At 35.9% G+C, this 18,608-nt stretch overlaps 1 protein-coding gene across 1 annotated transcript; it reads right to left on the reverse strand.

Moving 5' to 3' along the window:
* Positions 1-3,410: 3,410 nt before the first annotated feature.
* LOC145805278 (uncharacterized) lies at positions 3,411-6,836 on the reverse strand. Its single transcript, XM_082900390.1, has 4 exons — positions 5,834-6,836; positions 5,252-5,728; positions 4,823-5,106; positions 3,411-4,658 (listed from the first exon to the last, which is right to left on the reverse strand). Exons 1-4 carry the CDS (start codon positions 6,834-6,836, stop codon positions 3,411-3,413), a joined length of 3,012 nt encoding a protein of 1,003 aa, XP_082756516.1.
* Positions 6,837-18,608: the final 11,772 nt, after the last annotated feature.

Genomic DNA, 18,608 nt, shown 5'->3' on the forward strand with positions numbered 1-18,608 from the left:
AGCATAATGAAAAAGATGAAATACGTTCATTCTGTAAGACTCTAAAATCAAGTTGTTCTGTTATTATGATATGAAACAAAGTGCTACATGGAACTAAGTGCTACAATGTGAGTCACATCTAGAGTCCGTGTGAGACACCTCTTGAGTTCATACAAGCATACTCAAGGGCTTAATGCCAAATGTTTCAAGGGCTGAATGTCAAATGTTTCAAGGGCCTCGTGCCACCATGTTTAAGGGCCTTGTGCCACTTCGTTTAAGGGCTTATAGCCATCATGTTTCCAGATATTATGTTTCAAGCTATTATGTTTCAAGAATGGGCCTAAGACCGTTATAAAATCAATACAGAATCAGACTAACTATATGAACTCTATCCTTTTATACACTTTGGTATTATGTTCAAGTTAAGCATTGTTTCATTTATGTATTACTATTCACTGAGCCTGGCTCACTCTGTGTTATGTCTGTTTCTGTAGGTAACCAACCAGGTGGTCAGTCCTAGCCATGACACCCGTTTTCTTTTGTCAACCTTCGTGGGTCCAGGCACTGCATGAGACCATTTATTTTGTAAAATTTGTTAAGATGTTGGTTTACTTTTGATTGGCCACCCAAGGTTGAATGTATAAGACTTCAATGCTTTTTGTATGTGCCCAATTATAGGGCTGAGACTATATATGTAGTTGTATATAACCGATGCTCCGAGATATAGTTTGGAACTTTACCTATCTACTATGATGCATGTGATGTATGAGATCCTGGCATGTAGCAGTAGCTCAATGGAGTTTACTTGTGTCATTATTTTCATATTATGTGCTTCCGATAAGGCCCCATATGTTATATACAACAGATTAAATGTTCGTTTTCGAACGGGTCATGCCCAAACTTTTAGGGGCAGGTTTGAGGTCGTGACATTACTAATGCCATAACGATTCTAAATTAGCCATTTAAGATACAAGTGAAAAAAGAATATCTCATTGTAATCAATGTCTACTTTCTGAGTAAAATCTTTGGCCACATATCTAGCATTATATCATTTTGTATTGCCCTTAGAACAATAAATATTTTGTATCCTTATGCAATTCAATGAAATCCCAAATTTCATTCTGGTCCATTGATTTCAACTCATCATTCATGACATCAATTCCTTTAGTAGAATCAATACTTTCTATGGCTTGTGACAATAAAACCGAGTCTTTACTTATCCCAATATTATAATAAGATTGTTATAGATATACCACATAATCATTCGAAATGATAAATCGCTATACCTTATGAGATCTTCTTAATATTATTTCTTGTGGTTCTTCTACAACTTTTCATTGGTGATAATTACATTAGTAATTGATCATTCATTTGTTGTTCCAAGACATTAAGTCGTTTAACAACTATAGGAACGACAATTTTCTTCAAATTATGGGTAATGATACTTGTACCCAAACTTATTGAATAATCATATTTCATGATTTATCACTCCCACTGATTTCACCATTCTTATGAAATTTGATATTATCGGTTTCTATAATTCTTGTACTACGGCCAAGATAATAAACCTAATACCCTTTGAATTTTCAAGATAATTAACAAAATAATCACTGATTATTGTAAAATCTAATTTCTTTTCATGTGGATCAATAATTCTTATTTTGTAAATAATCTCAAACATGCAGATGTCTTAAGTTCGGTTTTCCTTCCTATTCACAGTTCAGAATGAATGTTTGGAACTGCCTTACTAGGAACTCGATTTTATATGAAAACAATAGATCAACGACATACATCCACAATGTTATGGGTATTTAGAAATTATTTAACATACTCTTATTCATATTCATTAGAGTACAATAATATTTCTAAGCTACACCAATCTGCTGAGGCATTCACAAATATTATATCTTTCATAGAGTGTAGCAAATAGACTTGTGCTTTATACTATCTTTATGATTTTCACATTTTTGTTTAATTGCCTTTCTTCCTTGATAATGTATACCTCAATAATATCCATTTACTAGAGATCTTTTATGCAATAAATAAACAAAATCATGAAGTGAAAATTCATCTATAAAAATGATAAAATAACTTTATTTACCAAACATGAAGTGTAAAAAAGGTACATTAATGTCTATTTGGGTAATATGAAGAAATCCAATGTATATCTTGTGGCATTTTACTTAATGTGATTGAATTATTTTTCCTTAATGCAACCCACACTCCCACTAAAAGCAATAAAATCTTTTATGCCACAAGTTTGAGGAGTTTTCATTTATTAAGCTCTATTTAGGACCAACATAATGATGCAAGATAAATTATATTTTTGAGAAATTATTAAACTTTAATTTATACAAACCATCATAAATAGTACCAAAATTAACAAAAAAGGTATTATCAATAAATTAAACTTTTATTCTATTTTTTTTTTTTTTTGAAAATAACCATCAAGGTTAATTAAGTTTGGACAAATCAATAAACAATTTTCAAAAAAAATTAGAATGAACATAAATTTTTGAAATAAAGTCTAAATAATGATCAATGTCCAAAAATAAACAATAAAGCCCAATAATTTCAATTGGAGATTTAACATAATTGGTTTGAAAATAATCTTGTATCGAACCAAAAAACATGAATAGCCATTTTCTTTCTTATGAGACTGAAAATCTTGAGCAGACTCGTTTTCTTTATGTGTCTATTTCTTTATGTTTTTTTATAAGCATTCTCCATTTCTTTTCGACTCCTTGAATTACAAGGTCAATAAATGATATCTCAATTACTTAAGTTTTTTCTCTTCTTAAATAAACATACTAGTCAATATAAACGACCCATACTGAAGAGATAAATAATTCAAAATAAATTGCACGAAAACAAACTTATTCACAAATATTCTTAAATTCTTTAATTGATCAGTCAAGTTAGACAATTCAATGACATGCTCATACATCTCATGCATACCATCAAACTTTATATTGGTAAGCTTAACGATAAGTGTCCCGGCAAAAAAACTTATTAATAGTTCGGAAACGTTCTTTCACATTATTTAGCATTATCAATTTAAGGAAGTTAAAACTTAATATTTGTTATAATCTTTCGCATAAAAACATAAACTTTATTTGTTCGATCCTTATATACTTTATGCAAAGTCTTTTATTCCTTATATACTGCTTGAATCATAATATCAGTAAATTTCTCAAATAGTAACTGACAAAATTTGAAATGAATTCTCAATGAATTGATTTACTTGAGTTTACACAGCTTTATACAAGATGGTTAGAGTTTGTTATAACAAACTCTAACTTCCTTTAACAACTCTAACTTCCTCACTCTTACTTATAACTACCTTTCAGTTATATATATATATATATATATATATATATATCTCTCTTATATCTATTGAAATCTTTCTCATTTCATTACTGACATAATCACTACGACTGTAGCTGCACTTCTTGATTAACTGTCTTCAGTTCCTGATTAACTGTCTTCAGTTTTGGCTTGAGCTGCTCCAAAGTTGATGGCTTCAGCTGAGCAATGGAACACATGTTCTTCAATGGCTTAGTGAGCTTATCATCTCCCTGCAAACTGATGGGACTGGGGAGGTCCATAAGTTTGTCCTTAAGATAATGAAACCTGGAAGAAGTTAAGGGCTTGGTAAAAATGTCAGCTATTTGGTCAGTAGTGGGAATATAAGAGAGAGCTATTTGTTTAGAGGCAACACGTTCTCGAATAAAGTGACAATCGACTTCGATGTGTTTAGAGTGAGAATGTAACATAGGGTTGGAAGCCAGAGCCATTGCTGAAAGGTTGTCACACCAGAGAACTGGAGAAGAGGTATAGGAAATAGACAAGTCTTTGAGAAGCTGTTGCAACCAAACTAGTTCAGCAGTAGTATTAGCCATGGACCTGTACTCAGCTTTAGTGGATGATCTGGAGACTGTGGGTTGCTTCTTGGCAGACCAGGATATTAAATTGGGACCTAAGAATACACAGAAACCAGAGGTAGATCTTCTATCAGAAGAATCACTAGCCCAATTTGAATCTGAAAATGCATGAAGTGTAAAGGGACCAGGGCTGAAATTGAGACCATGATGAATGGTACCTTTGACATATCTGAGGAGTCTTTTAACCATGGCAACGTAAGCAAGAGTAGGAGCTTGCATATGTTGACAAGCTTGGTTAACTATCAAAGCTAAATCAGGCCGAGTAATGGTCAAATATTGGAAAGCCCCCACCAAACTTCTATAAAAAGAAGGGTTAGAATAAGGCAGATCATCTAAAGGAGAGACAGATGGGTGAATAGCCAAAGGCGTAGAACGAAGCTTACACTCGGTCATATCAGCTTTGTTAAGTAAATCAGTAGCATACTTCTGCTGAGAGAGAAAGTAGCCTTGGGAATGAGAATGAACCGAAATGCCCAGAAAGTAAGAAATATCACCAAGTTCTTTCATGGAAAAAACATTGTGCATCTGGTGAAGTAAAGATTGGATTAACACAGAATCACTTCCAGTTAACAAAATGTCATCCACATAGATAAGTAAAATAGTGATGTGATGAGGAGTTTTGCGGACAAACAAAGAAGAATCTGAGGGACTAAGGTGAAAACCTTGACCAAGCAAGAACGAGGAAAAAGTGGAATACCAAGCTCTAGGAGCTTGTTTAAGACCATAGAGAGCCTTCTAAAGTTTACAAACATGGTAAGGAAAGACAGAGTCAAGAAAGAGAAGACTGGTAAATCAAAGCAAGACAGACTAGGCATTCGATTTATAAGAAAGACAGCAGTAGCTAAGGCTTCAAACCAATACTTAAGAGGAAGAGAAGACTGGTAAATCAAAGCAATTACAGTCTCAGTGATGTGCTGGTGTTTCCTTTCAGCAATCCCATTTTGTTCTGGTGTATAGGGACAAGTGAGATGGTGAACAATGCCATGATCAGCTAAATATTGAGTCATTTTGTGATTCAAAAACTCTGTCCCATTATCAGTTCTTAAAACTTTTAGAGATGTGGAGAATTGATTTTCAGCATAAGCTTTAAACACTAAAAAAAGTAGAAAACGCCTCACTTTTGGCATGAAGGGGATAAATCCAAGAAAACCTTGTAAAATCATCAACAAACAACAAATAGTACCTATAACCAGAAACAGAAGCAGTAAATAGACCCCAAACATCACTATGAACAAGAGAAAATGGTTGGTTAACAGTAGAACTAGATAGTTTGAAAGGGAGTCTATGAATTTTAGCAACACTACATGGTGTACAAGCAAACTTAGTACAATCCTTATCCTTAAACCTAGTAGACAAATGGTGAGTAATATGATGAAACTTCAAAGGTGAAGGATGACCAAGCCTTTGATGCCAGATAGGCAAGGAAGTCTGTGATGAAGTGTGAGCAAGATGAGCCTGAAACAACTGGGAAGGAGATGATGCAAATTGATAAAGGCCATTCACATTAGGGCCTTTGTGTAGGACCTGATTCGTATGCTTGTCCTGAACAATAAAGGACTTAGCATCAAAAGTAACTTTGTAATTATTATCCTTAGCTAACTGATGAATAGATAAGAGATTGGAAGAAATGGTAGGAACATGTAGAAGATTATTGAGCTGGAAAGAATATTTTGGAGTAGGTAATAAGCCCTTACCAACGTGCTGAATAGGAACACTTTGACCATTTCCTACAGTCACTTGATTTGGTCCTTGATATGGATGATAGAGATGAAGATTTCCAAGATCATTGGTGATATGACTTGTTACTGTAGAATCAATGTGCCAAGGTGCAGAAAATGACTCAGTAGGAAAAGAAGTCTAGTTAGATGAGTTCAGATTGGTTGTAGTAGAATAGGCCTTCAACTGTGAACCTGAAAAAGTTGATGAAGAATGAGATGGCTGATAGGTTGGATCCATGTGGAACCAACAATCAAATGCAGTATGAGTGAAACCTCCATAGATTTGACATCCAGAACCAAAGTTAGAATTAGAGTAATTATTGGTGTGTCCTCCAGATCTGCCTCTGTTAGAGCGATTGGATCTACCTCCTCTATATCGTCCACCTTTTGAACCTCTAAAAGGATTGCGGCCTCGGTAACTTGAATTGCCAGATGAATGAGCCCTAGAATACTGAGAATAGGACGGTGAACCTTCAGAACTCTTAGTTGTGGAATAAGCAACTGGAGATTCATTTTGTAGAACAAGTTTAGCTTTGTTCTCAACATGTATTGCCTCTGAACAGAGAAGAGAGCACAAATCTTCCATGGAAATTGATTCTATACGAGCTCGTATAGCAGTTTTGAGAGCATCATACTCTTCAAGTAGTCCATTCAAAGTGAGAAGCACCAGATCCTCATCCTCAACCATTGAAGAAGCAAGACAAAGTTGATTGGAGATCTCTTTGATCTGAGTTAGATATTCCTCCTTTGAAGAACCTCTTTTTGTAACTGATTGTAACTGATATTTCAACTGATGAATATAAGAATGAGAAAGTGAAGTATATCTCTTCTCTAAAGCACTCCATACCTGAATACAATGTTGATGATGAAGCACTGTAGAAAACACAGTAGGAGAGAGTGTTGCGGTAATGCAACTCAAAAGATGTGCATCTATAGTTTTCCATTGAAGAAATTCTGGATTTGACACTGTGTTTCCAGATGAATCAAGAATCTCAGAAACTAGACATGGTACCAAACCAGTGACAAAATCAAGGAAATCTGTGGCTCGAAGGACATTTTGAAGTTGACTTTTCAAAATCAAGAAATTTGTAGAATCAAGTTTGACAGTAATCAATGAATTGAAATTTGAAACAAGAAGACTAAGATTTGATGGTATAGATTGAGAATTTGATGACGAAGGATAAGAAATCACCATTGTTGGACCTTGCTCGTGAGAGCTTCTAAAGCTCTGATACCATGACAAAATTTGAAATGAATTCTCAATGAATTGATTTACTTGAGTTTACACAGCTTTATACAAGATGGTTAGAGTTTGTTACAACAAACTCTAACTTCCTCACTCTTACTTATAACTACCTTTCAGTTAAATATATATATATATATATATCTCTTATATCTATTGAAATCTTTCTCATTTCATTGCTGACATAAGCACTACGACTGTAGCTGCACTTCTTGATTAACTGTCTTCAGTTCCTAATTAACTGTCTTCGGTTTTGGCTTAAGCTGCTCCAAAGATGATGGCTTCAGCTGAGCAATGGAACACATGTTCTTCAATGGCTTAGTGAGCTTATCAGCAACACTAAGTCAAAATCAGAACATCGAGATGAAACTGAACTTATTCTATTTATTTTGAGAAATCTTTTTCATTTAAAATCGAAGCAACAAGGTATAAAAATATAGCAAAATAAAACTTTAATCAATAATTTATGCTCACTATATGCTAAGAGTAATCAATAATTGACAATTAGTCAAGATAACCACATGCTTAAACAGTCACAAATAGTATCACCGTGATCTACCTTTGGGATAATCTAATGGCATACTATTTAACAATTATGGCGATTCCCTTTCACCAATAGGACTAGTTGATCAAATATTCATAATTAAGTTGGTATGTTACCGTTGGGTATTCATTCCAGTATCAATTATGAATACTCATCAACTATCATATTCTAATTCAACAATTACTTAGAAGTGGTGTACCTTTGGGCCAGCCTAATATCTTTGTAATTAAAGAATTGCAATTTGCAAAGTCATTATGTTTTTTAATATTTGGGAAGTGTATTACATTTCAATTATTTGATTTGATATCTATGTGTAATTCTGATTGGGTCACTTTGGCAACTACTAATCACATCATAATTTAGATTTCAAATCAAAATAAAAACTTGGCATAAACATTATTGAATAAATAATAATTTATTCACAATTATTCATCATCATAATCATAATGCATATTACTAAATCATAAGAATAATATTAAGACAATGAATATTAACACAATTCATATTCTATGTCACATAAGAATATATACTTTTGTACCTCATCAAACCACCTATAAAAACCAAGCTTATACGTCATGGTGGTAATAACATCATACTGAAGTAATTTTTTTTTAGAGATTACAGTTAGATCCATAAATAGTAATATGCTTAGTACTATAAAGATCACAATAACACTTTAATGTGCCTCATAGTAAACTTTGATAATAAAAAATTCATCAAAACATGAATAATAATGATTCATTATGTAATACGAATATGTTTAGACATTACTAATCAAACAATACAATGGTCATTATCGACTAAACCTTTCCTTATAATAAAAATAATTAAATCATTCATAGTATTCAATTATCAAAATATTAAAACATTCGGTTTATCATTAAGGAGTTATCACTCATTAAATAAACATTATTTATGCAATATGCAATCCAATCTAAAGTAGGAACATAATAGTTGCATATTAAATTTCACATCATGTTTAGCAAATTGAAAATTTTGATTGAGACAATCATAATTGTAATCAAAATTAATTGATATTTATAAGTGTAGAACCTTCCAGTTAATACTAGTAAAAATGACAGATTATAGGTGTCGAGCCTTCCAGTCAATGCTGGCAAAAATGACAAATTGGTAGTACTTATATAGTCTACTTGCAGACACTGACTTAGGGATTACCAGAGTCGTATTTACCGCTCTTGAAATGAATTGTTAAGTTTTGAAGAATTGAAATTGCATGACATCATTGAGCATGAGGGTTTTCAAAGATGAAGATGTGATTTTCTTTCAAAAGAGCATAGCATGGCATGTGCATTTCATCTCTTGAGACTTGTATAAAATATATATACTTTGTTAAGGGTTTCCTACTGGGCTTTATGCTCACCCTACGGGATTTTTGTGCAAGAAAAGATGTGGTGATGCCGGCTAACTAAAGGCAAGGAAATGTGTATTGAGAGTACGAGACTCTCATTTTGCTGTGACTCTATGTGTAAGTCAAGGGCTGTATGTGCGTGGGTTTGAATAACCGTTTTGTGTAACCAAGCTCAAGCCTTGGAAACTTGTAAACCCTTGGGAGTATTTATTTGTTTATTTACTTGTTGTTGGATTAATGTATTGTTACATGAAGAACTATTGTATCATGTAATATAAGTTTGGAGATTTATATTCGGTTTTCCTTGAAAGAACCATGATTGTTGTATTATCATTTGAGCTAGAAATTTGGGGCATTTCACTTTTATAGGTAGAGAGAGAACCACTTTCCTTATTAAACAATGATTCCATTTTCCCATCAAAGTAGGATACTTGGAAAACACTCTTCTTTATTTACCAATTAATGTAACAAAAAATATGGAATCATAATCCTACCAAATCTAATTCATATTACCATATCATGTGGGTTAACATAATGACTAAATAATAATTTAGTTTTGCAAAAAATTCATTGATTTTTCACCTTAAATAACTGGTATTGTTCCTTCATTTGGATTCTTTTTATTTTGTGAACCATGGAAACTAAGTCACATTAAGATTTTCTTTGGTAGCACAAGGCAATTATTCATAATTTGATTCAATGAAAGATGGAAAATGAAAGATATGAACTGGTTACTGAAATATTCACTTTACAAACATTTTTTTTTAAATTGTATATATGTTAGAAAATTGGTTTTGTACGTGGTTTTTGGTCATCTTTGAGCCAAAATAAAAATGTGACAGACAAATTTTTTTTTTACGGACAATGTTAAACTAGTGCCTTGACCGTTTATGTTTTTTGTTCATAACAGTCTGTCGGGTCTTTCTGTTCTCTGTTTAATACATACAATTTTCGTTTCGTACTATTTCAATGTTGTGTTTTTATTATTCACAGAATCACAAAACAGTTTATGTTTTCGTGTTTGATAACAGTTCATGTTATACTTCAATTGTTTCAATTCTGTTATTGTTGTTAGACATTTATAGTGGCACACAAAGTACTGGTTTTTCTAACATATACTCTTTCTTTTTTTGGGGGGGGGGGGGTTAATGCATGGCGATTTAGCGAAGGGTACTTCACATTCTAGGCAATCATAGCAACATCATGGGGTACAATTGGATCAGCTGTAATTATAGTTTTGCCATTGACAGAAAGCTGGCAAACTATCCAAAACGTCATTCTTGGTATGTTTACTGTTGGAAATTGGCCCGAGTATTGGACCCGGATTTGGGCGCCAATGTGGCATGACCCATGACCCATTCAAATTACCCATGTAATTTGAATTTGAATTTTCATGACTATCCTATTTGGATAACCCACTATCACTATCACTATCTATATCTATCATATCTTATCAAGAGATATGGATAGATGGTTATATCAGATACGATATATAGGATATGGGATGAATCAAATAACGAATGAATTTTTCCCATGCTCTCTCTCTAACTCTCTCCCATTAGAATAATGATCAAGCCTTTGCACTGTGAATAGAGTGAGTGATACTCATACTGTGGTATCACTCCATTGCTGGGTGTTCTTAGTTCGTGGGTTGTGAAGCACGTGATTTACCACAAGGTTCTTTGTTTCGTATTCTATCACATAAGATATGATTTGAATCCTTTTATCCGCTCTGTTAACTGAGTCTTACATTGGTATCAAAGCAACTTATAGGGTATTTTCGTGCTTATTTTTATGCATTAAAATATGTATATAATTATTGATATATGTATACATGATATATGCATGAAAATGAATGTTTTTTTGAACTTTCTCCGATCAACCTGAAATTCACATATGTTATAGTACATTTCATGTAGAACATATCTGCAAAATTGCATGAAAATCCGACTGTTAGATTTCAAGAAAAATGGAGACCCATTTTGTATTCTCGAAACTTTGTTTGCATGATGGTTTTACATGCTTTAATTTCAATCTACAAATCTTACATATTTAGAATCCTTGTTTCGAGACCTTTGAAACCATATATTATTTGTTATATTTGAACTTACGGTTGATGAGAAAAATCAAGCCCTAAATTGGGTTCGTTTTGGGTTTTTGGTGGTTTAAGGGAGAAGATGAAATGCTGAGTTTCTGCACTTCCACTCTCATTATAGAAAGAGAGTGAAATACACCTCATCATTTGTGTTTATTAAATGACATTTTTGAGACCACCATTATTTTTATTTTGGAAAATAAAGTTCGGCAGTACCAAAATTAGACCAGAAACGCGTCATGTCGTCTTCGTTGTCCATGCGCGCGCCATGTGTACTGCCACACGCGTGCCATGTGCTGTGCCAAGCCGAGCCGAGCCGTTTTCCACGCCGAATTGGTTGGCTATGCTGCTGGATGCTAAGGCTCTGTTTGTTTTTTTAAAAATCCAGAATTGCTTTAAATGGTCATAAGTAATTCGTTATAGCTTTGTTTTAAGCATGGTTAGTACTGTTGGACTTAGAATTAAATTTTTTATCTACTGTAAAATTTGCAAAATTTTATTAAAATAAAAATATTTTTTCTGAGATAATAATTTATTATTTCTGTTTTAAAATGCTTCTGGTGTTGCATGACTAAGTTTCTGGGGCTAAAATTTTTACTCTAACGGGTATGATTGTTACATTTTCCCAGATTCTGGAATATTTATTTCTGATTTTATGTGTGTTTATTAATTATTTAAAATTCCATAAAATACCAAAAAAATTTAGAAAAATTTCAGAAGTGATGTATTTATGTTATGGCATAATATGAATATTAAACACATCATATTGTTGTTTTTACCTAGAGTTTGTAATACGTTGTGATTAGAGAAGCATGATTAGTTTTTTTTTGTTTATTGAAATTCCATTATTAAATGAAATATAGCATGAGTTGATTGTAAATTTACATTAAGATGCTATTATATGAAATTAAACTAATTGTCATGCTTTGTACATGCCATAAATAGTGGGAGGTTATTTTTTTTACATATGGAATTAAATTAAGTTTTGATAATTGTCACTAGAGGCGCAAAAGATGATTACAAGCATAGCAAATTTTTGATCTTGAGACGTGTGTAATATTATCATTATTTAATTTAGATTCTTTTGCTACATCGCTATCATTAATATCCCCTGCGCATTTGTTCTTCCTTTACTCTGTATGTAGAAATGGCAGCTAAGACAGTGGTGGCAGACTTAACTAAGGGAGAGAAATTGGATGGTGATAACTAGGACATATGGCGCCGTAAGATCCAATACCTCCTCAATGAGCAAGAAGTTTTGAACACACTTGAACGAGTGATAGTTGAGCCTGAGCAAGGCAATACGGTTCAACATAATATTGATCTTGAAGTCTATCAGACTTGGAGTAACAAAGATCGGTGTGCACGCTTTACCAAGTTGAACAGCATACGCAACGACTTGATTAGTGAGTTTGAGCATTGCCCGACTACATTTGAGATGTGGGAAGCTCTCAAACAAAAGTTTGGTGTCACCTCTTTGGCAAAGCTACATGGGTTGACTATCAAGCTTAACTCTTATCAGAAAAAGGCGCATCACTCTATGAAGCAGCATTTGAGGGTCATGTCAGCCATGATATGTGAGCTTGCGACCGTTGGGCACAATTTGACTCAAGAACAACAAGTACAAGCTGTGATTTGCTCTCTGCCAAATTCTTGGGAGCAGATGAAGCAGAATATGATGCATAATGAGAGTGTGAAAATATTCGAGGACATATCACGTCATTTGGAGCTAGAGGCTGAGCGCCTAAAGGCGGCTAAGTCTGATGGTTCTGCTATGGTGATTGAGTCAAGCTCACGTAGGATTTCTCAGTTCAAGCGTGGAAAGGCAAAAGGTGTTCCTAAGAAGCAAGCAACAACTGCGCTAAAGCCTAATAGTGCTAAAAATTTCAAGCGTAGGGGCAAGAGAGGTGGCAAGAAGGTAAAGGCTAAACTGACATGCTTTAACTGTAACGAAGAAGGACACTTCGCTCGGGATTGCCCTGAGTAGAAGAAGGTACTCCCTTACTTAATTTCTCGCATTCAATGCTTTGTTTCTAGTCAAGCATTAATTCCTCATTCTCCTCATTTTTGGGTTGTAGACTCAGGAGCAACAGACTACATCGCAAGAAACACAGTAGGGTTCGTTGAGTATCGCCGAGTACCTGCTGGGAGCAGAAAAGTTTACATGGGGAATGAGTCCAGTGTGGAGGTGCTTGGCATTGGCACATACAAGCTGGAAATGCGATGAGGGTGCACCTTGTATCTTTATGATGTTCTTTATGCTCTGAATATTCGGCGAAACTTAGTTTTAGTTATTAGCATGATGAGCCTTGGTTTTAGCTTTTGTTTTGAGAATAATGGTGTTAGCATTTATTTGGGTACAATTTTTTTTTTTATGGTTTTGGTTATCGTTTGGATGGTTTCTTAGTTCTGGATGCGGATGATTCTAGTTTTAATGAAAATGCCAATGGCTCTATTTTTTATATTGAATCTATTTGTGATAATGATTCTATGAGATGGCATGCTAGATTAGGCCACATAAGGCAAGACAAGATGACTAGATTGGTTAGAGAAGGCCTTTTATGTCATGACCCCAAACCGCCCCTAGTAGTTTGGTGCCGTGATGGCCAGTAATCCGAGATTACCGAAGGCCAACTTTCAAAATTCACACACAATTTGAGCATAAATATATGGGGCTCACAAGTGCAGAAGCAATAATTTAAAATACAAGTGGTCCATAAGAGTAGTGCATAAGTCTAATGAAATGGCATACATCTTTACATGGCTTTAAAACTTGAATACAAATAAAAATGAAGTACAAAAATACATGTTACATCTTGATAAAAGGCTTCTCAAGCCGACATGAACAAAATACAAGAAATACAAGTCAAGAAACATAATATTCAGGATTACCGACATAAACATTGCTGACATAACATGCATCCAAAACATCTTGCAAAACACACATCTCGGCGTAGCCGACTTCTTGCTTGTTACCTACATATATACATAGGGAGGGTGAGCTTGGAAACTCAGTGAATGGCACGAGTAATAAAGGGGTTAAATGAATGATACCCGAGATCTTTTCAAAACAATACATATTATATCCTTGTCAAAACCATACATAACATAGCTTAGCTTGGCTTGAAATAAAACATCAATCAGACCTTGGCCTTTCAAAACTTACTTACATATTTAACATACGTCAATCTAAAAACATAACCTCGGCATCGAGCACACCCGTTCATAGTCCGTCGGTGGCCGATATCTTAACAAGGGTGCTACTTAGGCTTAACGTCTCCTAGCACGAAAGCACGGTGCTACCTAGGCTTAAAGTCCCCTAGCACGGAAGGACCGTCAAAACAAGATGTGCAGCGAAAGTTTAGAGTCCTCCAACACAAGGGACTTTCAAAACAAGATGTGCTACGAAAGTTTAGAGTCCTCCAGTACAAGGGACTTTCAAAACAAGATGTGCTGCGAAAGTTTAGAGTCCTGCAGCACAAGGGACTTTCAAAACAAGATGTGCTGCGAAAGTTTAGAGTCCTCCAGCACAAGGGACTTTCAAAACAAGATGTGCTGCGAAAGTTTAGAGTCCTCCAGCACAAGGGACCTTCAAAACAAGATGTGCTGCCAAAGTTTAGAGTCCTCCAGCACAAGGGACTTTCAAAACAAGATGTGCAGTTGCATTATAGTCCCCTGGCACTAAGGACTTGTGCTACAAATGCTTAGAGTCCCCTAGCACGTACGGACTTCCAAACTTTGTGCTGCAAATGCTCAGAGTCCTCTAGCACTAAGGACTTTCCAAGAATGTCATCCAAAACAAAGCTTATACTTGATACATAAAATAGGGATATCATTCATGCTTAACAAATATTTTTATCAAAACAAGGCAAAGCTTTATCAAAACCTTATAACATAGCTTTATTAAAAATACCACTCACATAACTCCTCGGACGTCGGGATCAAGGCAAAGGTCCAAGTCCTACAAACACATGACAAAGTCTACTGAATGCACTTCTCAAAACAAGTCTTACATGCATGCAAATGATCTCGGGAAAACATGCTGGGAAAACACCTAGGGAAAACATGCTGGAAGTCAAAACACTATTTTACATGTCAGGAAGACATGCTGGGTACCAACCAGGTCTTTGCCGAGGTCCCACACCTCCTGGCCGAGGTCCCACACCTCCTGGCCGAGGTGTGGCTACCTAGGCTTCGGCGTGCGGCTGCATGCCGAGGTGCGCACAAGACAACTAAAGGTGTAAGTGATCATGCAAGGTAGGCCAAGGTGAGATATGATGCTTGGCCTAAGTGTGAGGTCTAGGTAAGAATGATCTCGGCGACTACACTTAGGGAAGTGAGGTCTGGAGATCTGGGTTTCCACCCGTGAAGAACAAGAGCATGAAGAACATGAAGAACATTGTGACGCCCTCAAATAAACCCATAATAACCATAACATTAACATGCATTTATAAAAGAAAACGAATCATTTGGGTTATTCATCAGAGTATTCTTATTGAAAGACATCACATGTAACATCCTGCAACATCAAAATAAATGCCCTAAGGGCTTACATCTTTCCAAGCTAACACTTGGACACAAAAAGGATGAGTACTAACTCATTTACAAGTTAAGCCCTAGGCTTGAATGTTTACATGAAATCTCAAAAAAATAACAAAGTAAAACATATAACTAAAGACAAGTCTTCAAAATCCCAAACATCAAATCCTTCCAGGCTAAGTCCGTGGAGGTAGCTTATCACCTGAACCTGAAAATGATGTTCCCATAAAGGGTGAGCCATAGCCCAGTAGAAAAATACTAAACCAAATATAAGCATTGAATAAAGCTATAGCATTCAATAGATGGTTAACCAAGATAATCAATTTTATCATTAAACAGTCTCATGACACTAATGTCTAAGACATATTTCACTTTCCATTATTATCAACATGGCTCTGAACCTGGCCAAACTTACAACAGTGAATTATATATCATATTCACATTACTTCCAATATCAACAAAACAAATGAGACTCATGCTCATATCAAAACACTTCATACTTCCCATTTGATACACATTTTAGTGTTGTATCAATAATCATGTAAAAACACTTCAATATAATAAGCACACATAAATATGGTGCTAATGGAGTCCATCCCCTATCTCCTCCCAAACAAAAATCCGGTTTAGAGGTCCATCCCCTATCTTCCCCTAAACCGTGGAGTACATCCCCTATCTCCTCCCAAACAATATGCATATGCAATGCTCAATCAATGCATGTAATTTCTGTATTAATTCAATAGTCTAAATTTATGACTTAACAAATTGATTAGTTTCAATTTTCCCTAATCCGCATGCAATGTCTACAACAAGCACGACTATCCTCCACCGATAGCCCAAAACAGTTATTTCTAGACTCGAAAAATAAATATACCAACAATTCAATAGGCGAGTGATTTATATTAACCAACTACACCATTTAATCAATAAATTCCCCAATTTCATGGATTTAACCAAATTCCCCAATTTCCTTAAATTAATTACTCAAATCAATTTAGCAATTCAACTAGGTTTTGTTCCCAAAATTTTCAAAGTGTCCCCAACCTATCAAAATACCAAACTTAGAACAAAACATATAAAATGGAGTAGGAAAATCCCTACCTCGAAGAAAATAACCCGTATGGAGAAGATGGAGATGAAGACCAAAGACCAACGTGCTCCAAATCCCAAGTTTCTCAGATTAAAACGAAGCCCTCAACCCACTCTAACTTTTTAATAAAGGATCTAAGGTAGAAACTCACTCTAAGTAGATCAATCGAAAGAGAGAAGGTGTGTAGAGGGAGAGAGAGAGATAAAAACACTCCAGGGGCGGTTTTTAAAAAGTTATGAAGGAAAAGTAGGTCAAAAAGTGATCCAAAAAGTGAAATCACGGACTGATATAATCGACTCTACGCTCGAGCGTAAAAAGCCCCGCTCGAGCGTAAGACACAGAATCATGCTCGAGCGTGAAGAAAGCCGCTCGAGCGTCGATTGCACCCTTCCAGAAGTTTTGCAGGCGCTGGCACCCGCTCGAGCATCAAACGCCCCGCTCGAGCGGAGGAGCAAAAACAAGGGATCACGCTCGAGCGTAAAAGCTACCGCTCGAGCGGAAGAACTGCAGAGCAAAATACTGGGAGATGGAAAATCACGCTCGAGTGTCAAAATTACCGCTCGAGCGGAGAAGCAACAACGAAGGGACTGCTCGAGCGTTAAAACTTCCGCTCGAGCGTAAAGGCCAAAATCTGGGCATCACCTATTGGCATCTAAAATCAACCAACCTGTAACAGACCCGCCCAACCCAACCTATACTTCAAATACAAAGAGATTAAAGGACAACAACAACCAATAAGTAATGACAGGATCCACGGAACCTAAGTCCGGATACAATAATTTAAAGAGAAAAGACCGGGGTCGCTATAACCTCCCCTCCTTAAAAGAATTTCGTCCCCGAAATTAAGCACAAGGTTTCGAAAACAAGTTTTTCTCAAATTCCAACAATATGATAACTCACTAATAAACAACTTGACCCAACACCGGCCATTCCATCTCTTAACAAAGAGGCATGCCACAATATGAAAAACAACCATATATTTCAACCTGCATTAACACTATGCAATTTTCTTTCAATTTCAACAATTTTCAATATATTCAATATATACAATGTTCCCTTAAACTTCCATTTCGAGGCAAGTTCCAAAATATTTCCATTAACCAAAACATTCTAAATGTTTTACAGCTTAAGACATATATAAAAAGCTTTAAAGTTCGACAATATTACAAAATCTAACTACAAGATTACAAATCAATAAACATGTCCGGATATTTCTCGCGGACTTCCAACTCACGTTCCCATGTGGCTTCCTCCACCCCGTGATGTTTCCACGAAACTTTCACCAAAGGAATGGTCTTGCCTCGCAAGACTTGATCCCGCTTATCCAAGACCCTAACCGGTCTCTCCTCATACGAGACATCCTCATCAACTACTAAATCGGTCCAATCCAATACATGTGATGGATCCGGCTCATACTTCCGAAGCATACTCACATGAAACACGTCATGTACTCCGGACAACTGCGGCGGCAAAGCTAAACGATAAGCAGTCTCGCCAATCCTCTCAAGGATCTCAAAAGGACCAATGAATCGAGGGGACAACTTCCCGCTCTTCCCAAACCTCATCAATCCCCGTCTTGGTGATATCTTCAAAAAGACATGATCACTCACCTCAAACACCAACGGTCTCCTCCTACGGTCGGCATAAGATTTCTGACGACTCTGGGCTGTAACAAGCCTCTTACGGATAAGCTCAACCTTCTCCGTCGTTTCCCTCACTAACTCCGGACCCAACAGAGGTGCATCACCCACCTCGGCCCAACAAACTGGAGACCTACACGGTCGGCCGTATAAGGCCTCAAACGGTGCCATACCGATACTAGACTGGAAGCTGTTGTTGTAGACAAACTCCACTAATGGCAAGTGCCTCTCCCATGACCCGCTAAAGTCAAGAACACAACCCCGAAGCATATCTTCAAGGATCTGAATAGTACGCTCGGACTGCCCGTCAGTCTGAGGATGATAAGCTGTGCTAAAGGTCAACTTAGTACCTAAGGCGCTCTGCAAGCTCTGCCATAATCTGGCAGTAAAACGAGGGTCCCTATCGGAGACGATCGTCACTGGAACCCCGTGCAACCTCACTATGTC

The sequence above is a fragment of the Camellia sinensis genome, chromosome 13, assembly GCF_055761805.1.
Source record: "Camellia sinensis isolate YWXY chromosome 13, ASM5576180v1, whole genome shotgun sequence".
Lineage (NCBI taxonomy): Eukaryota > Viridiplantae > Streptophyta > Magnoliopsida > Ericales > Theaceae > Camellia > Camellia sinensis.

Excerpts from the sequence above, each read along its gene's own strand:
- LOC145805278 (XM_082900390.1), bottom strand. The coding sequence starts at position 6,836 with ATGGTGATTTCTTATCCTTCGTCATCAAATTCTCAATCTATACCATCA. Across the intron at positions 5,729-5,833 it reads TTCTTCATCAACTTTTTCAG|TAACAAGTCATATCACCAAT; the intron begins GTTCACAGTTGA and ends TTGATTCTACAG. Across the intron at positions 4,659-4,822 it reads ACCAGCACATCACTGAGACT|AAGGCTCTCTATGGTCTTAA; the intron begins GTAATTGCTTTG and ends TGTAAACTTTAG.